At 42.0% G+C, this 24,525-nt stretch overlaps 1 protein-coding gene across 2 annotated transcripts in view; it reads right to left on the bottom strand.

Moving 5' to 3' along the window:
- lbr (lamin B receptor) overlaps positions 1-24,525 on the bottom strand; it is a 42,708-nt gene that overhangs the window by 2,882 nt on the left and 15,301 nt on the right. The window contains exons 4-13 of one of the 2 annotated variants that reach the window (XM_075459817.1): positions 22,346-22,417; positions 14,746-14,935; positions 14,202-14,398; positions 13,764-13,818; positions 4,914-5,108; positions 4,702-4,805; positions 3,387-3,512; positions 3,084-3,252; positions 2,752-2,832; positions 2,099-2,221 (exon numbers count right to left, since the gene is read on the bottom strand). In XM_075459817.1, the coding sequence (XP_075315932.1) occupies positions 2,099-2,221; positions 2,752-2,832; positions 3,084-3,252; positions 3,387-3,512; positions 4,702-4,805; positions 4,914-5,108; positions 13,764-13,818; positions 14,202-14,398; positions 14,746-14,935; positions 22,346-22,417 (1,312 nt within the window). The remainder of the gene's footprint in view (positions 1-2,098; positions 2,222-2,751; positions 2,833-3,083; positions 3,253-3,386; positions 3,513-4,701; positions 4,806-4,913; positions 5,109-13,763; positions 13,819-14,201; positions 14,399-14,745; positions 14,936-22,345; positions 22,418-24,525) is intronic. The other variant, XM_075459818.1, reaches the window with a different exon arrangement.

The raw sequence follows: 24,525 nt of genomic DNA, 5'->3' as shown, positions 1-24,525 counted from the left end.
CTAATTAATGACATCTGACACAGTGAGAGTGAAGCAACCGGAAATAGAAAAATGAACCACTGATGACGACTTGACTCCACCTCATGATGCCATTTAGCAACAGATGAGCAACGCTGCATGTTCATTTACGGCAGCCACAGTCACGCACTGCCATCACCAGAGCGCCCTAAAGGAATACTTTTCAACTGTGTAATGTTTGTCACGGTCGCGCTGCATCCCTTTTCTCTTGCACCGTAGTTAGCTTACGAGCTAGCGGTTTCCTCATTCGACCCGAGAGTGCTGCTGTGGCCGTGAGTTTCTCCCGTGCGCCGCAATGGCTGTGCTGTGGATGGTGCCGCTGCTGCTGTTCCCATTCCTGATGTGGACCAGCAGCAGTGGGTTAGGGTAGAAGAAAACCCGAACCAATTCCAAATTACAGAGGTGGATTTCCTCTTCTTCACCAGCTCGTCGGCTTGGCTTTCAGCCATGGCTGTCCATGCGTTTTCTAAGTTTTTACAAACACAACATGCAGGCGTGTAAGAAAGTGTCACAACGCACAGTTCGCTATGATTGGTCGGTTAGGTTAAGGACGCCCTACGTCTGCCGCATCGGTGGGAACCAGCATTAAAAAAAAATCATTGCGCTGATTGGCAAAGGCGATCTATACGGTTTCTCTAATTTGGTAGATCGCCTGCGATTCTCCTGTTTTCAAAACAAAAGCACCAATTGTATCGTAATGGCTTTCCCTATGATAAAAGGCAACGGGCATTTTATTTTGTGAAAATAACCGGAAGTGCGTTACTCACTGCGGCTAGCTTTAGTAGCGCCGTGGGAACAAAATTGTAAACAGCCGGTATTTTGTCAGGTTTTCAACACGTTGGGGATCTAAACGACTACTTTCTCACCTGAAAATGTTTCAAATGTTGCTAAAGTTTACAGAGTTTAGAGCTTAAGTGAAATCAGCTTGAGGCCGGCTGACTTCGGCTCGGGCAGGAGCGAAATGCATTGTGGGTAAACACTCTGCTTACTGTCTGATAGATGAGTATGCAGTATGGAAGTATGCAGTTTGTAAGTATGTAGTATGCGGTTTCGAACACAGCCCATTTCTCTGTTCTCATCCTTTCTGGCTGATGTTTTGGTCACTTTTGCATTTTGTCAGTGCTCTCATGAGCCGGTGTCTAATTGCGGGCTGAAAGCAAATTGGCCAAGTACTGCCGGGGGAGGCTCGTCGTAACAGCCCAAGAGCTTAAGGTAACGGTGCAGTTACGTCTCCACGCCCCGGTGCGTGCCAAGGAGATAAATATGAGCCGCATTCGGACAGAGCAGTTCTCAGAACGCAGTTCTAAGAACGGTCCTCCTCCAATTCCGTTCTGATAACTGCCCTTCTCCAGCGGAACTGTTTCAGTTTGCATTCGCACATGAGTCGGGACCAGGTCGGGACGGATGCGACGCAACCGTCCCGACCTGGCACCGACAGTGACGTGTTACTTTAGCGCCACACTCAACAACAAAACAAAACAAAACCTGCGAAAAAGTAAGGAGAGAAGAAAAAAAACACCACCAAGAAGCTATCGTGTTCATGGTCTGCATGATGGTGATATTAATCATGGACGATCACATCGGGCGTCTAACATCGAGGCTGGAAGAGCTCACAGAGAGAGTCAGGAGACGCAGGAAGGAGGCCTCTCTATCAGAGCACGGACAACAGGGTGTCCGAAACTACCGGCAGACTTCCAAGCCCAGGTCGACAGTTTCCCTGAGTTCATTGAAAAGCAGCTAACTGAACACAACGTGTCATTGGATCCTATTATCAACATGGACGAGGTCCCCCTCACGTCTGACATCTCCATGGACTGAAGTGCTATTGTGTAGCTGAATAACTGTTGATGTTTTACGTTAGCACACCTATTCAGCCTGTTGTTCCGAGTGCTATTGTGTGGCTGAATAACTTGCCTTTCCAGATTAAATGTCTGTTCTTGGATTTTGTCAAATAAGCTTCTAAATAAGTGCAATTTATATATGTTTTTTTTCCTTGACGCAGTTTTCGACTGATGTGACTTATAGTCCGGAAAATATGGTAGTTATACTATTTGTGGTGCAAAGGGTTAAACAAACTAACCACAGGGTAGGGACCAGGCCAGAGCCATAATGAGGTCTCCCAGGTAGTTAGGGTGGCGAACCATGCCCCACCAGCCCGAGACCAGCAGACTTTTCCCAGTAGCTGTGGGGATTGTTTTCAAATCTGGAGAAAAAAAAGGTAGAATGACAGATGGTTTACACATTAAATGTATAAAAAAATGATTCAATGTTGGTCTTAATTAGCCATAATAAAACTGAATATTCTAATGAATTAATTAAGAATATCACAAGAATATTATTTTCTGCTATAATTCCTCACATGAAGGATTATATCAACACATTGTACAGTGTCTATTTTCTGTAGATGTTAAAACTTAATTACCAGCACTTCATTCTACTATGGCTATGTGAAGAAAATGATCAATATTTATACTACATTAAAGTAATTAAATAAAGTTATGTGAACAGAGAGTAATAGTTATCCAGGTATGACTTACATGTAAGAAACATGTTACAGAATCATTTTCTTACACATACAACTTAAAGTTGTTATAAAATAAGACACTATGGTTTCTAAAAACACATCTACACACTATAACAGTTGTTTTTAATATTTTCACATTATAATAATAATAATTTTCCCAAAGACATAACCATAAGAATGATTAGCCCCAAGCCAACAGTTTAACTTACAGGATAGTTTAGGGTCTGATGGATTTCTCCTGAAGGCATTCTTCTCAGAGTTTGATTTCCTGAATATGTAGAATCCAGTGACTGACGCAAAGACAGAGAGGAAATGTTATCATCCCATCAACTTTTAGACTAGAAAAATGCTGCTCAGAAATTTATGTCACATCTTCAGGAATAAATAGCATAATCTGAGTAGCTTAGTGTGCTATATATGGTGAAAAAAAACTGGTGAAAAAAAGTAAAAACAGCTACTAATGATCAGAGCTTATACTACAAAACTCAAATTACTCAAACTAATTAAAAGAAGATCAGTTAGATGCTTTGCTCATACATACGTTTGAGGAGGATGATGACTGTGAGTAATGGAAGGCTTACGGGGTTGGGATGACCAACAAGGTAATAAGCCTGCAAGGTGTAGGTAAAAGGAACCCATACCAGATCCCCAAAGGCCAACATGAAGCCAAAGCCATCATGCATTAAGTCCATGGTGGTCAGGATGGCTTCCTGGGAGATAAAGATAAACATTAAGCCATAACCCAAACAAAAAAAAAAAGCTGTTTATCTTAAAACAATGTTTCAGTAACATTCCAGATAAGGATGAAACTACAGTGTATTTTGAGGTGCTCTGCTGAGCATACCTCATTCCATAGGCCATCCACCACATAAAGCAGCTGGAAGAGGTTCACAAGAATCATGGGATAGGATGGAGCGTCCAGACCCTGCTGTTTCATCTCAGCCAATGCCATGGCAAAGTTGATCAGACACTGAACAATAAAAGAGGCAGAGTCCTACATTAGAAATGATGCAGTACAGGTGGACACACCTGTTCACTATTATTCAGATGTGAAAAAGATCATTACAGGCTGCACTAAACCAGGATTTAAAGCATTCAGAGCCTTTGAAGTTGTTTACTCTAACATCCTGACAGTCATGTTTGCGTCAGACAGTTACTTGTTACTCTGTGTTGCAACACAGATGTTTTTCCTGTTTTAGTTTTTAACGTTTTCTCTCTCATTGTCACTATTCTTTTTTTTTTCTAAACTCTTTATCTATAGTACAAAACATTTAGAAAAATTACACATTCAAGGTCCGGGGGTGGTCAGTACTTTCGAAAGACAGAATATCAAACACAACACGTTAAAACAGTCTCACTCATTGGCCAAATAAGCATGCCATTTCTGCCATCGTTTTTCACCTCGATCTTTTTGGAGTCTGTTTGAGTAAGTCATTTGGCTCTAAGACATGCAGTTGTTTTACAATATCAACAAAAGTATCTGCAGTGGGGGTATTTTTCTGGAGCCAACATTTTGTGATGGCTTTTTTACTGGCTGCCAGCAAGACCCTAAGAAGATAATTATCAGCTTTACTCAATCCATCTGGAATATTTCCAAGATGGAGAGTTAGGAATGATAAATTGATATTGAAACATAGAACCTTTGAAATGATGTTTGCCACTTCCCTCCAGAAAATCTGGATGGGGGGGCAAGACCAAAAAACATGGGCCTGATCATCATTGTCACTATTCTGAACAGCGGTTAGCCCGTCAGAAATACTCCACCATTCTCCAGAATACCCTGACCACTGTCTAATGCATTCAAAAGTACTTCACAAAATCCACACTTACTTTAATGCTACAGTGTTTAAAGTATAAACACAGTCACAAGCAAATGCTAATTGATCATTCAATGGACAGCATGCTGATATATATGTAATCAAATTGGCTCAACATCAGAATGGGCTGTATTTAAATAAGTTTAAACAAACAAAGGAGACCTGAACAACGGCTGGTTTACACAGGTATACTTTGAATAAAAAGAAACACTGACCCCATATAATGTGACGCAAAGTCAACTGTTTCACGCTAGACAAACAGGCACAGTTTGCTTGCAAAAACAGAATCTTCTTCTCCTGACTGCTCACTGAATAGAGCAGAAGTCTGGTTTTATGACTCACCCAGCCAATAAGTCCAGGGCGCATCTCACAGAAGAATTTGAGATCAAAGTCTTTGATGCGGGGATTTAGCTCACGTCCTTTGAAAAAGTCATAGACCACACTGCCTGGAGAAAGGGGGGAAATTAAAAATAAAATCTGAAGCAAACATATTCCAAATGACCAACATGCATAATGACCAACAATAATGACATGCTCCTGATCTTCATATTTACCAGAGTTTCCACCTAGCGCCAGCTGGTCGGGGCCAGCATAGCAAGAACGGATATATAGGTAGATGCTGAGCAGCACAGAGATTAGGAGGGAGGCTGTGGCCAACTGCAGGAAGTAGCTGTGGATGTAGGTGAGGTCAACACCCTGGTGTACTGCTGCTGCTACCACTACAGCACTAACCACGATGGCAAAAAAACCTGGAGGATCACACATTTATGGATATCAGAAAAAGCTTAACGCAGCAGAAAACAAAAGACGAGAAACTTTAAACCACTGCTATAATGCATATTATTATTGACATTGGCAAACATAGTCTCTTTATCTTTAAATTTTGTTCCACTATAATGGACTTTGAATGACAATTCCATTGCTATGGTGTTTTTCCTTTTTTCCCCCCATTTCCCATGTGTCCCAGCATGGCCAAGTCAAAAGCCCAGACCTAAATAAACCAATTGAGAGTCTGTGACCAAAGGATTGCTGTAAACCAGCGCAACACATCCAACTTGAAGGAGTTGAAGCAGCTTTGCTGAGAAGAATGGGAACAAAATCCCAATGGTTGGATATGCCAAGCTCTCAGAGACATACCCTCCCATAGTTCTAACTGTAATTGCTTCAAAAGCTGGCTGAAAACATACCGACTTTTGGGGAGTGAATAGTAATGCAACAGTAAAGTTTTCATTTAAAAAAATAAATAAATAAATCCTCCAAAGTTGTTGGCAGGTTCTGTCAATCAGATGATAGAAAAAAAAAAACACAAATATCCATTCAAGTTCTAGGTTTTAAGGCAACAAAACAGGAAAAATATTACATTAGGAATTACATACTTTTACAAGCCACTGTAATTCCAGGCTAATGCATTGTCATGCCAAATATTTATAACTATTTGGTAAAAAAAAAAAAAAAGAATTTAATCTGTTACTCATTCTGGAACCTTGAGAAAACCAATATAAAAAACACACATAAAAAGTTGCAGTTCGTTTGGGAATTGTTAGCTATGACTTGATTGTGATGCCTCTATGGATGTTAACTAAATCTACAAAAATCTGTGTCAAACGTCCAGATAGAAACAAAAGGATGATTAAATAGAGAGAGAGAGAGAGAGAGAAAAAAGCAGTCTTCTTTGGAGACCTCTTCCCAGTGGGACATGTCTGAAGCACTATCTATCAAAAAATGAAATATTTCTGTAAGCCTACAGATTGACCAATTGGAGAAAAAAAAAGGCTTTACAGGGACTGTCTTCAGAATGTGTTCAAAGGTTCACTGAGAAGCAGAATGGAAGATGGACCACAAGGGGCGGAAAACACCTGTCAAGGAAAAAAGATCAAAGGATCCAAGGAGAATGCAGCTACAGCTGGTCCAAAATAATCTACCTTGGTTTGCATATGCACCAGGGGAAGGCAAAGTTTGGTGGAAACTACCAGCCGCAAGCAGGTGAGAAAGGGAAACCCTCCAGCTGCTTAAAGAACAGCATCTCCTGAGAAAGCCCAGGAAAAAGAAGGCCTGAAGGACCTGTGGGGCAAGTTTAAGGCAAGGATTGCACATCTCAGGAGAGCCAAAAGGATAAAGAGGCGCAGAAGCCTAAAGGAGAGAGCAAGAACAAGTTTCTTCTGGGACTCAAATACAGCTGTTAAAGACGAGGAATAATGGGATGCTTTAGACCACTGAGCAGGAGCACCAAAAAAAGAGCAGCTATGTAACAAGTTACCAGGCTATGTAACCTTGTCCACCTGGGCCATCTATACAATTTGACATCACTCCCTCCAAGTGGTTGGAAGTCAGGCGGGTCATAGAACGCGGTAGAGCAGCCTCTTCACCTGGGACAAACAGCATTCCCTTTAAGGTACACAAGAATTGCCCTGACCTCCTGAGGCCTTTGTAGAAGCTTATGTTAACTGTTTGGAAGATTCAGTCCATCCCATCATTGTGGTGTAATAACCTTTATCCTGAATGAAAAATACTCCCCTAACCATGGGCAGCTCTGAGACTTCGCTATGCTGAATGTAAAGGGAAAATACTTTTTCATCTTGGCTAGACATATGACCAACTACCTCCTTGCAAATACGTAAATTGACAATGTCCGAAGGCAGGTGTCCCAGGGTTCCCTGGCTGTGTGGAACATCAGGCAATGATATATGAGCAAATCCAGAGAGCCAAGCAAGGCAAATCAGACCTGTGAATTGTTTGGCTAGCTCTAACAAATGCATTCAGCTCAGTCCCCCAAACAGCTCATCCTCATGCTATCATGCTTGGATGGTATCTCTCCTGTCCTCTTCATCGCTGCATTTGACATCCCAACAGGTAGAAGACAGATGGCCTGAGGGGTCACAGGTCTCAGACAGGGCAAAGACTCCTGGCTACATAGATGATGTAACCACTTTCCTCCTGCAAGCCCGCATATCGAGACTCTTTAAAAGGCTAGAGGAATTGGCAGCCTGAGCCAGTATGAAAAGCATCCCTACCAAGTCATGCTGTATTTCGATCCAGAAAGGGGCCTGGAGTGACAACATCCTCTTCACTGTGGATGGTGAAAGGGAATCTGTAAGGGACGGGAAAGAGGACCCAGAATTTCAGCCAGACAGCAAACAAAGGGTTAGTTCTGGACAGGAACCACCAGCAGCAGGATTGGAACCACTGGGGACGGAGAAACAGGTTAGTGGCTTGCAAAGATCCAGAACAATGATCGAGAGTTCTGAAAGGTTGCCATTAACCTTTTCGGAATCCGTTCGTGGCTGTGGGCAGAGGTTCCGTTCCTTCGTGGGATGGTTAGGCGTGAACCAGAGGCGAGGTCTAGAATTGCTTTGGGGTCCAGTTGTGGGGCAGAACAGAGCTCGGAATCCGGGAGACAAAAACAAGGTCAGAACCAGGGAGGCAGAAGAAAACAATCCTTTCAGGGGGCTAGGCAGGAGACGATGGTCGAGAGGCAGAAAATCTCGACCATCGGGGTCGGTGTCCAGAACAGAGATTTCCAACGAGGGCAAGGAAGAACAGGGAAATCCGTGGGGCAGAACGTGATCAAGAACAAGGTCAGGCAGAGAGAGAACGCTGGATATCTACCAACACAAGGCTTTCAAAAATCTGGCGTCGTCTGCCCGTCAGAAGGTTGAATATAAGGGCCGATGAACAAGTGTGAGTCATGAGTCCGATTGCTCCGCAGAGCAGCAGCAGGCAGGTGGATGAGATGAACTAATAGCAAACAGGGAGAGCAGAGCAGGCAAACAAATCAGAATCATAACAGAATCCCTATTGGCGGAAGGACCTTTGAGAGACAGCTGACCTCTCTGACGAGTATGTGGCTTCGGTTGGAGGTAAACGGGGCCAGTCCACCCACATTACAGTCGATGCCGTTTTTCAGGCAAGGGAGTGAATTACAGCCCCACTGCCAAAACCTGCTCCTGAAAACCCTTGGAATCACAAGCCCCAAAAGGAGGAGAGCTCTCAAAGACCTGGCGAAAGCAAGGGAGCTTCTGGCCATGTCTCTAAAGCTAGGTAGACGTGCCTACTGCTGCTTCAGCACAGTAGCAATACGGGATTTGAAGGATTTGATATACACAGGAGCAATACATCAGTGAAGGGAAGCTCTCGGCTGACGACCCTGCAGCTTTCCTAATGGCATCGCCATGGTGCGTCAAGCAGGGATGTCAAACAGGTAGAACTACCTGTGCTCACACCAAGCATTCATCTTTTTACAATCAGGTCCAAGTGCTCCAAAGCAGTCCCAGGCACAGAGCAAGCCTTCTAAAAAAACAAACAAACAAACAAACAAAAAAAAATCAGTTTGTCAAGTTTCTTTGATGCCATAGTCTCTGGCTCCAATGCCTCTGCAGCAACACATGGCTGCAAAGCAGATTGCATTTTCCACCACACACTTAAAGTAATACAATGTAACTTCTCAAAAAGCCCATTATGGAGCTCCCCCTACAGGCTTGGAGGTAATGTACGGTTACACTGTCGTAAATACAACACCCTTTCGCTTTCACGTTTCACGTTTATTGACGAACCGGCAAGGAGTCAGAAGGTGCAAGCTATGTCGACCGAGAAGGTAAGAGTAATCAAATGTACCTGGGAGCGTGAGAGGGGTCTATTTGTTTTTGCGGTAGGTGTGCCAGAAAGCAAGTCGAAGTACTTCCGCTCAGCTCCCGGGCCGGTCCAGCAAAGTTACATAGCGCAGTTTTTCCAACTCAGACCCCCAAAGGGCATAGGAGACAGGCCAATCGTAATATTAAAACTCATTCTAGCCGCACAATTTTTTTCAAGTTGTTATTTTAAGGTAGAAATGTTACATAGTATTACTTTAAAGAGGATAAGCAAAACCTTGGTGCAGACACTGAAGGACCCAAGTTTTTTTAAGAAGTACAGTCTGTGTTGTCCTTTCTTGAGGAAAGCCTGTGTCTTGCATTTTCAGTTCAATCTGCTGTCCAGGTAGACTCCCTGGTATCTGTATTCATCAAACACTTCCACTTCCATCAAGCACTGAAGAAATCTAAGGACATAATACTCAACATGCTGTCTGCTTTTTCCGATTGAGAGTGGCTTGCTGATGGTGGTACATGCTGGCATCTTCAACCACAACCCCAGGACAATAAGCAAACTGTAGTGGGTCCTGTAAGGTGTTCACTTGTTTACTTAAGCCAAAAACAGTCTCTCCAGACTTTCATGAGCAATTGGTCTGTAGTCATTGAGGGCAGATACATGAGAATCTTCCACAGCACAGAAACTTTGAAGTGGTGCTGGAGAATCCCAGATAGCTGTAACGGTCTTTAGGACACTGGGCCTGACACCCATAGACCTGCAAACTTGTTCTGGTTCAGTCTCTCCAGCTGCCTCCTCACCTGACTGCTGGAGACAGACAGGTTGGAGGTTGAGGCAGATGAGGTCTGGGTGTCTTAATGTGGGGGGGAAATGTTGGTAAGGCTGCGTTAAGGTCCAAGTTGAAAAGTGACATTATGGAGTGTTAAAATGAAGGGGGATGAAGTTTACTGAATCTTAACTGGACATAGGACAGTCTCCAGTATCTGTTCTTCAAGGACCGAACCATTTCCAAGGACAACAGAACATACAGGGCATGGCATTAGCACCGGCTAAGCATAGGATATCCTTTGTTCAGAAAGTGCATTGTATTGAGAGGTTAATAGTCGAGTTGATGTTGGTTACGATCTTGCATCTAAATTTAACATTCCTCCTTTTGTTTAATCTGGTGCCTTAAATTTAAGCCACGCAGTCACATTTGAGTCTTTATTAACGAAAATTGGACCCCCACAAAGGGATTTAAACATCCCGATCTGCACTTTCAAATGCTGGCAAACGTACCTACACAGATAAAGAGCCCAGAGATCTTCAGCTAACATGTGGGCTATACCTGTGCCATAGCTGTAGCCGCTCTGGTTAACACTTCTCAGCCGCCACTTTGTGACCTAGTCGTCACATGATAATGGCCACCATTTTGCAGATACACAGCCCAATGGTCTGCATTTCATTGCTTGTTTATTTGTATGGTGTTTATTGAAGAAAGTATCATTTATTTCATCATTGTGCCAAGTACAATAAACTCTTGTGTACATTATTGTACATTTAAAGGAGAAGTTGTTTGTGGCCATTGTGTATCTTTACTGTAATAACTGTTGGTTGTGACGGTCAGCGATTCTTCGCCTTCACCATGTCTGTCCCACGGGTGTCATATCGGTCTGAGATGAGAGAATGATTCTTTATTGTCATTTCGACAATGTGAAACAAAATGAGTTACTCTGGTCCCGGTGCAAGCCCAATAATAAATAGAATAAAAAAAAAGAAATAGCTAACTAAGGATAAGACCGATTCAAGACTGATACTGAGGTTTAGTTATTAGCTCCTGACATTTCTTAGTGTTGCCCCATAATTAAAGAATTAAACTAATAATTTCACTGACTATTAATATCGGGCTTTGGGCACTTATTGATATTTGCTAAAACTAAACCAGCTCCTGCTTGATTCCCAACAGATTGTATTAAAAACATGTGAAATAATCTTAGTTATGGGATTCTCTTGGTTGTGCTGGTGCTTTTGTAGCAAAAATACAGAAATAAAAATGAATGAATGAATGAATTAATTAATTGCATGGCAATGGAGTATGTTTATGCATTTGGCAGACGCTTTTATCCATATACGCTTTTTAGTAACTTACACTGGTAGGGTAAGGGGGACCCAAGGACCCCTACTGGCGGTAGTACCTTTCAACTCTGCTGGGGCTGAGAGTGACACAAATGAATACTTCTGTGCCAGGAGTGGCTTCTCCATTAAAGGAGATGAAACGGTGCATAATAAAAGAAATTCACAAGAGAAATGGGACACACAAGGATTATCGGGTGTCTGCTAAATTTCTGGTTGCAGATTACAATAATTTACAAAAAGTGGTGCCCACTGACCACAAGTAAAATTATGTGAAGCAAAAAAATCATAATGCTTCAATTCTCAATATATTTCTATTGCAGGGGGCTGTTTCTTTGATTGGTAACCTCACATTTTGTCCCAGGATTTCCTGTTAGAAATCAATATTGCGAGCATTCATGTACTATTGACTGATACATCTTTGAACCAATTGTGTTCAGAACTTAACAGTTCCCTTAGCTGGTTAAAAGTTATGCTGATGTATTAATTACTGGAACATGATAGATGGCAGATTTGAACAATGTTCTTGCACTCAACATGTGTTAATGTGATCAACTTTATCTTTGAATCATTACCTCTTCTGAACTATGAAGAATATATTTTGTTTCAACAGTGAGGGGAGAGCCCAGACACAGGACACTAAGTGTCCAGCAGCATCAAAACAACATGGATAACAAAGAGGGAAAATCAATGATGGCTCTCGCAAAATAAAACTTCAGAGGCTCTCTGCACCGTCGCAGCCGTCCCAGGTTCGATTCCGGCCTGTGGCCCTTTTGGCTGGGCAGTTTATGTACCCGTGCTTACAAAAGTATCAACAATCATCTTGAAAATACTTTTTTTCTTTCCAAATTTACATAAAAAGTACATAATAGAGCCATTTTACATGAACAAATAGCCTGGTATTGTGATATACAAACCGAACTACTAGAAAATTGGTTGAAAATTGAAAAAGTTACAATAATACTTTCAACACCTCCATACACAAACAGCAGGAGACAAGTGACTTGGCCAGCTTACATTTATATGGTAGCCAGTTAAGGTGGCCATTAGCTAACCATGCAGCACAGTCTACAAATTTTGCAAACAATTTCTGCTAAATATTATTAAGCATTTTATTTTCCTAGAGTGGGGCACACTTGCTGATGATGATAACCATCATTTGGTAAAAACATTTTGGGGAGCTTTAAGTATGAAACCACTGCACATAAAAAACAGGTCATACAATACACATACAAGAGAGTGCACACAGAAGTATCTTGAAAGCAAAAAAGCACCATCATGTGTTAACGAAGTAAACACAAATGCAGTTTGACAAGGCTGTGAAGAGGGTGAACTTGTCTGTACAATAACTGCTCATCTTTGCTTTGAGCTCAATTAACCAAGTTTGGAAGCTTTGATTGCACTCAAAGCAATGTGAAGGGAAGCCATCAATTCAGTTACCTTTAACATCGCCTAATTTGCCTCTCCTGCGCAAGTACACAATCAAGGTAAGGTGTAGAAGAGACACAAGGCTATTCTACCATTGGAAAATGACAAACCTGAAGCTTTAAAAGCATCAGTCCATTGTTTATTGTTGGTTGCACATGTGAATTTACCAATATGAAAATATTTCTAAAATGCCTTAAAATACGTAACTGATCAAATTAGGCATGGGCCGGTTACTGGTTTCAAGGTATACCACGCTACTAAAAAGTGAAGGTTTCAAAACCACAAACTTTCTGTCATACCATCCCTACGGTATGAGCGTTTTTTTCTTCATTTATTTATTTTTTTTAATGTGGCGTCTCATCAGAGAGAAAGTGGAGGTCCCTCACGCCGGAGTGCCCCTCCCCCCACGCACCTCCGCTTGCTGTGAGTGATGAGCAGGCAGCTCTGGAGGCTGTTTGATGGCTGAGGGTGGTGAACCTTCACCACCTTCATACAGCCTTCCGTTTGTTTTTTGGTTGCTGCGTAGTCGTGCACAAGTCAAAATTTGTAACTTGGTGCACGCGGAGAACGACAAACAGGATGGACCGATTCGAATCCAGACTCGGCGAAGAAGTGCGGTACAGGCACCTGTACGACTCTGCACTGAAACAACATAGTGACCACGTCAACTCCCAGAACTCGCTAACGGAGATTGGCAGAACTTTGGGGAATTTCCTGTCGTTTCATTCACTGGAAGTGGCTTCGAGTATTATGAAAAGCGCTGTATAAAACCGATCTATTATTATTGTCATTGCATCCTGAAAGCCAACGATGATTCCCAAGTGTGTCCACTGAAGCACACCATTTCATAACTAATGGAAAAAGTTTTTTGATTTATCTTGTTATTAAATACAGACATTCAAAATACACATTTTAGAGCTGTACTCATAATACCGTGAAACCGTGATATTTTTGCCTAAGGTTATCATCTCATCAGAATCTCATACCGGGCCATGCCTGGATCAAACTATATAGAGTGAATATCCATTGAAGCCCACCCTTGATATGATGAGCCTTTGAAGACCCTGCATGTGCGATTAGATGAGCTCTTTAAAGGTAGTATAAAATATGGCATCAGTGAATCCAAGTTCACCAAACACAGCAAAGGGCATAAACAAAATAAGAATCATTTCAAATAAGAATATAGTCACAGATAAAAAGAAAAACAAACACAATTGTTACAGTACTAGCACAGTGTCTTCCAGAAGAGTGGTGTTCAGAGTGTTTGCTTCACACTGCCTCACCATTGGTTCTGTATTTGAGCCTCTTTCCAGACCTCAGTGGCACACCTTCACTTAGCTACAGACAGAGACAGAAGGAGAAAAAATGACAGCCTTTAAAAGCAGACCACAGGCACTGCAGTAACTCTGAAAAGGAGATACAACAGGAGATGAAAGCTGAACATCAGATTTTGATCTGCAGTAGGAGGAGGTGATTTGATCTGTACTGAAACAGCCTTTACAAAACATCTATTATGTGGATGTGATTGATCACTTCAGTAAACAATCTTCTATTTCCTTAAAATACCAGCAAAAGGGCTTTTCATACTCATAGCCAGTTTAATATCCTTCTCAGTTTGGTGCATACACAGAACCAGCCGGCAACGTTTTTATTACATGAAACTACAAATAAGACGATACTTCAAATCTTCAAAAGTACAAATTTCAGCTCTTCACACTCACCTTTCCAACAGGAACGATGTAGAGCAAAGCCTGAAATAAGATCCAGAGGAGGACAAAGCCAAGAGCTTGGGCGTCCCAGAAGGTTGCAAGTGGAGGCAGGGTGGGGGGGAAGTTTGCCAGGCTGGGATCCTCCTGGCTGATTTGGAGTAGCAAAAACAAAACCCAGGATGGCAGGAAGAGCAGCCAGAAGTATGCGCCTTGAGATAAGAAGACACCACGGATACAAAGAGCAATGTCATCTCACCACTGTTACCAAGACTAATACAAAATTTAAGGAAAGAAAATAACAATACAGAAAAGGAATGATGGCTCATAGAAAATGATATTTTAAAATATATAGTAACTATATAGCCAATTGTCATGCTCCCCAGCATTTAGGAACATCAAATTGCTAAATCGGGAAAAAAAACCCTACTTGTTTTGGAATTGGGGCTATCACAAATATATAACCAAACATTCCTGTAGCAGTTTGAATGGGTTAGATATCCTTGCCATGACAAAACATGCAATTGTATTTCTCATCCTTTTTTTTTTTTTAACCTACCCATCTTTCCTCCAAAGTCCAGTGGAGCAGAGGGGATGTTAGGAGGAACAGCAAACACATCATTCTTCTCTTCCTCTTGCAGTCCAGAGTTAGCTTCAGTTGTTGTGACCGCTCCCTCATCTTTCCTGCGGCGCAGATTATAACGGCCCTGATTCTTCTCTGGATCTTTTTCTACCTTTGCCTCTGACTTCTATTAAAAAAAAAAAAAAAAAGAAAGAAAAGAAGACTGAAACTTAATATGGTTTCTGTTTTAATTAAAGACACATTCAATTAATCAAAACAAAGACACTAAATCAAATCAAATTTATATAGCACATTTCATGTACAAAACAATTCAAAGTGCTTCACATAAAATAAAAACATTGCAGCAGGGAGTGCAAGAAGCATTAAAATACATAAAAGAATATAAAGAGAAACAAATAAAATAATTTAAATGAATTTAAAAACAAGCAACAGTCCAGTTAAAAGATATCGTGCAGATTTCATGCATAGACACATGAGAAAAGAAATGTTTTTAACCTGGATTTAAAAATGTCTCCATTTGGTGAAAGTTTAATCTCCACTGGCAGTTTGTTCCACTTGTTTGCAGCATAACAGCTAAATGCTGCTTCTCCATGTTTAGTCTGGACTCTGGACTGGACCAGCTGACCTGAGTCCTTGGATCTAAGAGCTCTGCTGGCTTTATATTCTCTGAACATATCACAGATTGTAAACCATCAGCAGGCTTTTAAAATCTATTCTGTGACTGACTGGAAGCCAGAGTAAAGATTTTAAAACTGCTGTGATGTGTTCAGATCTCTTAGTCCGGGTTAAAACTCCAGCAGCAGCGTTCTGGATGAGCTGCAGATGTTTAATGCTCTTTTTGGGAAGTCCAGTTAAAGAGCGTTACAGTAACCGAGTCAAACAAAAACAGCCTAACCACAATGTGAATGGTAGCACGTGTGACTGACTAAATTATTGTTGTGATGGGAATCTCTCACTTGGAAAACCTCAATATTAATCACATTATATCAGACATGTTCACAAGTCATTTTTTCCAAGTCTAAGTCAAGTCTCAAGTCTCTGCGGACCAATAAATAATAAGTCAAGTCTCAAGACTCAAATGACTGAAATGAACATTCTATCATTAGACACATGCCATTTGGTCTAGCTAAGACTGCATTTCTGTATGTTATGGCATGAAAGCACGCACTGTATTATCAATATATGTAATATCATTATACACTGCAGGATCAAAATTGATCAGAGCACGGTTACTTAAGAGGGCTATTTCAATCCAATGTGAAGAAACGGCATGAAAGCTTGTTTGAAGTATATAAATGTATTTGGAAACATGTGTGCTTGCTCTACACCACAGGATACATTAACACACATATTAATAACTGGCTGTGTAGCCTGAACTTCTCATGCATAACATTTTTCAGCGCAATTTCAGTTTTTTTGACAGTGTCAACCTGGGAATTGTGTCAGGTGTCCCTGAAACAGCAATTAGATTAAAGCGGCAGTCGGCAACTTTTTTTTAGTCATATTAGCTTGAACTGTCATGGGATTCTGGAAGTAGAATATTAAATAGGTTGTTTAGGAAAAATAACGAAATCTATAGCTCCCTCTGAAGCCTGTAATCATGCTTGCAAAAACCGAGCGCTCCCGGCTGTTTTTAACCAATCAAGTTAGGGTGGAGGAATCCTACCTGTCAATCACAGCTTGTGCACACGCTGCTGAGCGTGAGTCTGCCCCAGCTTGTTTGCGCTCACACTGGTGTGAACTCACATAAACGCATGAAATTTGCGATTTTGAATTTGCCGCTTGGAAATCCTTCCTGGAATTCCAAACTGGGGGCGGGGCTTCCGTGTGCGTCACAGGTGCCATGGGTTTTCCTGGCTGCCGCTATTATGCTTGTTGAGTGGTGAAGGCAATAAAACGTTGGGTTCAGTGTAGGGTTGGTAATGAATAATCCGATGATCGATTATTTGTTTGTAAGAATTTATTCGACTAAAATTCTAAGCCTAATAAATATTCGTTCTGATCGCGCGCATTATGAGAACAGCTATAACTTCCGGTATCTTGCGTGACGACAGACGAAACCGGCAGGTGGCGGTATGCGCAAGCACAGCGTAACCCGCCAATAACTCAAAGAAGAAAAAGAAGACAACAGACGAGCTGTGATGAAGCGGGCCAGGAGAAGTACAGTGTGGGACCATTTCTCTAGAAAAGACGATAAAGTCCAATGTAATTATTGTGACGCCCTGTTTACCTACCATAGTGCAACGTCTCCACTAATATATCATCTAAAAAATGTACATCCGAACGTTAATTCCGGCGAAGCCAGCTCAAGCGGAGGGCAGCCAACCATTCAGGCTACACTGGCTAGGAGGATGTGTGTGTGATGACAAGCGAGCGAACGAAATCACCAAACGCATAGTGAATATGATTGTGAAAGATATGTTGCCTTTAAGTGTGGCTGACGGCGAGGGTTTTCGGGAACTTATGGGATTTATTGAGCCAAGATACCGTATTCCATCCAGAAAAACGTTCACCAACCGCTTGGAGCAACAGTATGCTGAGAAGAAGGCAGAGTTAAAAGAGAAACTTGCTTCTGCCGACGTCGCTTTGACCACTGACTGCTGGACTGCTTTGACTACGGAGAGCTACATTACAGTGACATGCCACTACATTGAGGAAGACTGGCAAGTGAAGTCGGCAGTCCTTCTCACAGAGAGTTTTTCAGACAAACACACTGCCGACAATTTGGCTGAGAAATTAAAGGAATCTGTGGATGATTGGGGGCTCGTTGGTCGAGTAGCTGCTTGCGTGCATGACAACGCCAGGAATATAGTTGCGGCAAACGATCCCACTCGAGTGAGTTGGCAGTCACTCCCATGCTTTGCACATACTTTACAGTTAGCCATCAATGATGGCTTCGCTCTTGACATGCATAGGGTCATCGCAGCAGCTGGGAGGTTAGTTAAGCATTTCCACCACAGCACACCTGCTACCCGCGCACTGGAGGCAAAGCAAGAACAACTACAACTGCCAAAACAACGCCTGATACAGTCTTGCAAAACCCGTTGGAATTCGGTCTGTGACATGTTCGAGAGGTTAATGGAACAACGATGGGCTGTCACTGCAGTGCTGTCCGATCGTACAGTGACTAAAATCCAAAATGCCAGAATTCTCGAGATGAAAGATGAACACTGGCAGTTAATGGAAGACTCTTTACCTGTGTTGAAGGCGCTGAAGTGTGCTACAACGGTATTATCTTCAGAGACAGAGGTCTCAATCTCCAGCACATATCCCATTACCTTCAGCCTGATAACTGCTCATCTTAAGAGTGATGATGGAGGCCACCCCAAGATTGAAGCGTTCAAGAATGAAGTGCGGTCTCAGCTGGCCAAACGAATGAAGGTAGGCCTGTGTTTGACGTTGCTGCTACTAGTTCTAGCTATTTGTCTATAGCTATTGATAGACCAGCTCCAATGTTCTTATTTTTTGTGTATCTCTGCAGGTCGATTCGGACAACTTCCCTTAAACGTCACCAGCAATGATTGCTATGATCTTAGATCCTCGCCACAAACATTTAGGATATCTCAAGCCTTCACAAAGGTTGACTTTGAAGAATGCAGTACTGGATATCGCGGCCACCACTACTGTTGAGCAGAGTGATGCGGCTGACAGCGCAGGATCACTGCCGCGGGGAAGTGCTACTGCAAGTGCCATAGCTGCGCTTTTGGGTGACAATTACACTGCTAGTCCAAATGAGGATACGGAATTGGATGGCTATCTCAAAGACCGTCCACCTCCCCTGAATACAAATCCCACAGACTGGTGGAAAAATAACGCAGGGAGATACCCAAGACTGGCTAAATTGGCACAGCACAATCTGTGTATACCTGCGACCTCCGTCCCATCTGAACGAGTTTTTTCAGCTGCCGGACTGACAGTAAATCGATTGCGCACACGCCTTACCCCAGAACATGTCAACATGTTGATTTTTATGAACAAAAACACATAGGTGAGTTTGTGATATATAATGTATGCAGGCAGTTGTTTATTAGCCTACGGTTGCTTGTTAGCCTACTGTTGCTTGTTAAGGGCGGATTATAGTTCTGCGTCTATCGTCTCGACGTGTTGCTTTGCTCTGGTCGCGAACCACATTTCATGTTATGGTTCTGCAACCTCGGTCTGGAATTTCTCGGGACGCACAGCAGTTTCCCCTCGCGAGAATTTCGGTGGGCGGTGACGAGAACTTTGGCGGCGCCGGCGGAAGTGTTTATCTTTCAAAAAAAAAAAAAAAGTGTATGCAAGATATGGATCTGGAGTTGCTCGACATCGAAGACGAACAGCTTCTTTACTCTACACTAGCACTGATAACGTGGAGGTGCGTCGCTTCCTTAAAAAAATCCGGGTTACTAATTTTGAATTTTAGCCGAATGAATAAATAGGCAGCAGGTCTGTGGGCTGTCTGTGGCAGTAGCACGACGATGAAGAGAGTAACACCCACTTTACGACAAAAAAAAAAAAAAATCAAAATTACAATAACCCGGATTTTTTTAAGTAAGCGACGCACCTCCACGTTATCAGTGCTAGTGTACAGTAATTAATAAATTATAAACAGCATAGTTTGTGCCTGTATAAGCTTGCCCATAGGAAACCGTTTCATGGCCGAATATCTCAAGAGAGCAGCCAGACGCCTCTCGAATATCTTCGGAACAGCTCCAAATGTTCAACAACAAGCAGGGGTGAGTAGAACATCATGTTATAATGTGAAATCAAGGGCCCAATGTAATAAAACCGGTCTTATCCTTTAATCAAAGTCCTTCCTAAATTTCACAGGCTGCTGCAGATGAAGCAGCACCGTCGTGTAGTGAACAATGAAGCTATGATCTGCATATAGTTTACAACAGTGTTTACTTTAATTAGCTTGCTAGCGGTACCCTTTCGATACGCGCCACGTTTCCCTTTCACATTACAAAGAGACTGACCTAGTGACTTTTCAGGTTTTCAGGTGTCTGATGAAATTGGACGAAGTTGAGTCGGCATCATTTATCCTGATACCACACACTTTGCAAGTGGCTGTTCGCTTGTTTGCCGTCAGTGTGAACGCTTTATAACCAAATGTGACAAAATAAGTCGCATGGCTCGAGTCCCCATCTCTGCATTATATAGCTCTAATCTAACACAAAGCCTTCTCAATATGGCATAATAATTTATGAGAAAATTTAGAATTTTCAATAATCTCATCAAGAATAGACAAATCATTTCTTATTCACATTAACTATATAACATTTTGGAACATAAAGTTCCAAAAAGTTGAGAAAGTTATGCAAAATAGAAACAAAAAAACAGAATTTGATTTGTGCAAGTGTAAAGAAATTTTTTTTTTACATCAATTTACATATTTTTTGTATACATTTTTTGTTTAAAAGACATGTTTCAGATTACTCTTTGATATGCAACACATGGGGGCGTCGGGTTATTTAAAGTGCCTAAAAAGGTGATTATAACCAGATATAGTTCAAATTAACATTTATATTCTAGACTCCTAAGGGTTAAAGTGTCACATTTGACTATTTCCTGAAAAGTCTTAGTTTATCTTGAATTTGATGGCAGCCATGCGTCTCAAAATAGCTGGGACAATGGTAAACGCAGGGTGGAAAAATAAGTGGTTGTAAATAGAAAAGGGTGTTGCAACTAATTAGGGCAATTGACAACTGGAAAGTATAGGTTTGAAGACCTTAGAGTCAGACAGTGGGGTTACGTGGCACTGAAAGGATCGGATTATTGGCTAAATTACAATAAAACTGAGTTATTAAGTTCATGTAGACACCTTAATCTGACAAGAAATTGAATCGGATCGGGTTATTTACGATCGGATTAAGACAACTCGGTTGAAAGTCAAATTAAACGTGCTTGTAGACGGTGAAGCACGTGGTGAATTGGACTTTGCGTTCTGCGCATGCTCGAGATTTTTTCCCGGGATCGTGAACCGGAAGTCCAAGGAGACGATATTCCTGTTGTTGTCGCCGTCACAAAGAAACAGAAAATGCTCCGTTGTGCATCGCGTTTGTGCAACAAGCAGCTCATCACAGACCAAATGTAGAGGGACGTAGCTTCATCTTGCTCTGCGTTCTCCATCTTTCTCCAATGCCTGAGTTTGTTGCTGTTGTTGGTGGTGAAGAGGTCAACAGGAAGTGTCTCTATTAGCAATAGTTGGAATGGGTACAGCGCCACCATCGTACCGGAGTATGACATGCTTTGTGCCTATGATTCGATTCATTCACCACCATATATCCGAAGGAGAATTACCCTTGCTCAAATAAGGAGCATATCCCAACTATAGCTATAATCACATTAATCTCATCATGTAGACCCACTGAAAGATTTTCAGAACAAAGACAGGCACAGATTTAGCAAACTGTAAAAACTGTGTCTAAAAATTGTGGAGCAATTTTCAAAAAATGTTTGCTCCATGTAAAAGTGTGTAGGCCCCAGTACGCTTCTCCGTCGCTATCCGTCCTTTCGAAGTTCTCCGTAGGGATGTCGGATACGCAAGGCAGTTCACCTCCTGGTCAGTAGGTGTCGCTACGTTAGACGACCCAATCTCGCGACGTCTATCGTGAAAGTCGTTGATTGATTGTTTACCTTCCGGCTCCGTTCCACTCCTCACAGTGAACGATGGCGACCGAGAGAGAAAGACTGTTGTTGGAGTTGGAGCTTGTTGATTTTGAAATGCAAATAATTTTGACCAAATGTTGACCGGCACACAGTAAACTCTTTCAAAAATGGCGGTGTTGTTGTTCTGAGAGGAAGGTGCTAAACCGGAAAAGTGATTCCGGAAATGATGTTGTTAGCCGACCAATCACAAAATCTCCGTTGCCTCGACGGATAGATAGGAATTTTGTCCGATGCACGCAAGCGACGGAGAGCGTCTCCGTTGACAGAGAGGGCTCTCTGTAGGCGACCATAAATCAGCCTTTACTTTGAATATTCCATCATCGAGTACAACATATCACCAAAGGATTTCAAGAATCTTTAGAAGATCAAAATGTATGATCTATTGTTGATAAAATATTTGTTTATGAGATTTGCAAATAATTGGTTTCAGTTTAACCAAATTTGTTACAGTGCCCTTTACCCTTTGTAAGAAAAGAAAAAAGGCTGCAAACCCCTGCATTTACTATTCTCATAGGTTTATCTTTTCCTTTTTGTAATTTATTGACAGTATACATTTTGTTCCACCTCACCACAAATTTCATGAGTAAAATGCTTTTTTTTTTTTACAGGCTATAATGGTTTTCATTTGAGGATGTCACATGCTGAATTGAGATGGCCAGGTCTGGCACGTGACCTGTAGTCTGCCCGTGTGTAACCTAGAATATCCATTGTTTTGTTCCTTTAATTGTAAAATACTCTCCAAAATGTGTTTTTTTTTGTCGGTTTGATTAATCTGTTTTATCATTCTTCTTCTGGTTTTGGTACTAAAAGCAGTGAAGACGGTGTCACTCATAAATGTATTATTGACAGCTCCATTTAACAAAATTCACACCTTTACCAAGTTTCCAACACAAACAGTTTCTTTTTATAACAAGAGAAAACTCACCTCATTTTGTTTGCTAGCACTGTTATTCTCCACTCCCTTCTCAAGGCTATTGGTGATATTGTTTTCAGTTGCCTTCGTTTCCCCATCAATTCGACAAAGATAAGAGAGAGACAAAAAGGAACAAATGAAAAATGACTGCGATGTGAGAAATAGAAGTGGATGAATGTGTGTCTGAATATGTGTGTGTATGTGTGTGTGAAAGTGAGACAGGGTTATTATCAAAATTGACACTAAAATAGACAAACTAGAATTTCCTAATAATGGCAACGTACTGACGGTTTACTGACAGTACGGTGACACTACGAGTGCACGGGTGAATGTTTGTCTTGTAGGGCTGGTGTGCAGTCCTGGGTTTGCCCTGTCTGTCGCCTGAGGGCAGCTGGATAGGATCAAAACCCCTGTTACCCTGAATAGGATGAAGTATTAATGGAAATTAATTAATATTTCTAAGGGCTCACCAACTCCTGCCAAAACTAAGATTTTGCAGTAACTGCCCAGGCTGCATCCCACTTGGACTGAAGGTGCTTGTTGTCCACTTCTGAGATCACATTAGCTTATTTAACCAAGAAAATAAATGTAAAAAGGGGGGTGCTCCACATGAAATGCCAAGTGTACAGCGGGTGAAATAAGTATTGAACATGTCACCATTTTTCTCAGTAAATATATTTCTAGAGGTGCTATTGACATGAAATTTTCACCAGATGTCGGTAACAACCCAAGTAATCCATACATACAAAGAAATCAAACCATAGATATCCAGAAATTAAGTTAAGTGTAATAATGTGGAATGGCACAGGGAAAAAGTATTGAACACGTTAAGAAAAAGAGGTGCAAAAAGGCATGGAAAGCCAAGAAACCAGCTGAAATCTCCCAGTAATTACAAAGCAATCCTGCCCCTTGTCAATGCAAAATAATATCAGCTGGTCCAGTCCCAAATGATAAAAAAGTTGTATAAAAAGGTGTCTCTGGTATCACACAAGAAACATCTCATGATGAGTAAAAGTAAAGAGCTCTCTCAAGACCTTCGCAACCTTATTGTTGCAAACCATAATGATGGCATTGGTTACAGAAGGATTTCTAAACTTCTCAATGTTCCAGTGAGTACTGTTGGGGCCATAATCCGGAAGTGGAAAGAACATCATTTCACCATAAATCGACCAAGACCAGGTGCTCCTCGCAAGATTTCTGACAGAGGAGTGAAAAGAATTATCAGAAGAGTTGTCCAAGAGCCAAGGACCACTTGTGGAGAGCTTCAGAAAGACCTGATTTTAGCAGGTACAATTGTTTCAAAGAAAACAATAAGTAATGCACTCAACCGCCATGGCCTGTATGCACGCTCACCACGCAAGACTCCATTGCTGAAGAAAAAGCATGTTGAAGCTCGTTTAAAGTTTGCTGCACAACATTTAGACAAGCCTGTGAAATACTGGGAGAATATAGTCTGGTCAGATGACACCAAAATTGAACTCTTTGGAAGCCATAATACACATCATGTTTGGAGGTCAAATGGCACTGCACATCACCCCAAAAACACCATACCAACAGTGAAGTTTGGAGGTGGGAACATCATGGCGTGGGGCTGTTTTTCAGCATATGGTACTGGCAAACTTCAAATAATTGAAGGAAGGATGAATGGAAAAATGTACAGAGACATTCTTGATAAAAATCTGCTGCCATCTACCAGGAATAGGGGTGGGCGACATGTATCGTTTGCGAAATTATCGTGAATGTTGTTTTGACGATGAGTAATTTTGCAATATCGAGATATAGGCAAAAAAAAAAAAAAAAAAAAAAAAGTTTTTTTTTTTTTTTTTTTTTTTTTTTTCAATCGCCAAAAATCAATAAAGTGCGGCGCCAGTGGTCCTCTGCCCTTACCACGGCGCCACGCCCTGCTTTGAACGCTCTAATTTTTTCAAAGTAAACGCTTCGGACCCCGCGGGACACTCAGCTAAGAGCATCGAGGGGGCGCCGAGAGGCCGGGGCTGGGACAGCGAGAGGCCGGGGCTGGGACAGCGAGAGGCCGGGGCTGGGACAGCGAGAGGCCGGGGCTGGGACAGCGAGAGGCCGGGGCTGGGACAGCGAGAGGCCGGGGCTGGAGCAGCGAGAGGCCGGGGCTGGAGCAGCGAGAGGCTGGGGCTGGAGCAGCGAGAGGCTGGGGCTGGAACAGCGAGAGGCCGGGG

The sequence above is a fragment of the Odontesthes bonariensis genome, chromosome 24 (genome assembly GCF_027942865.1).
Source record: "Odontesthes bonariensis isolate fOdoBon6 chromosome 24, fOdoBon6.hap1, whole genome shotgun sequence".
In the NCBI taxonomy this organism is placed as follows: Eukaryota; Metazoa; Chordata; class Actinopteri; order Atheriniformes; family Atherinopsidae; genus Odontesthes; species Odontesthes bonariensis.
The sequence above is the reverse complement of the archived record's forward strand: the minus strand, read 5'-3'. Positions and strand labels throughout refer to the sequence as shown.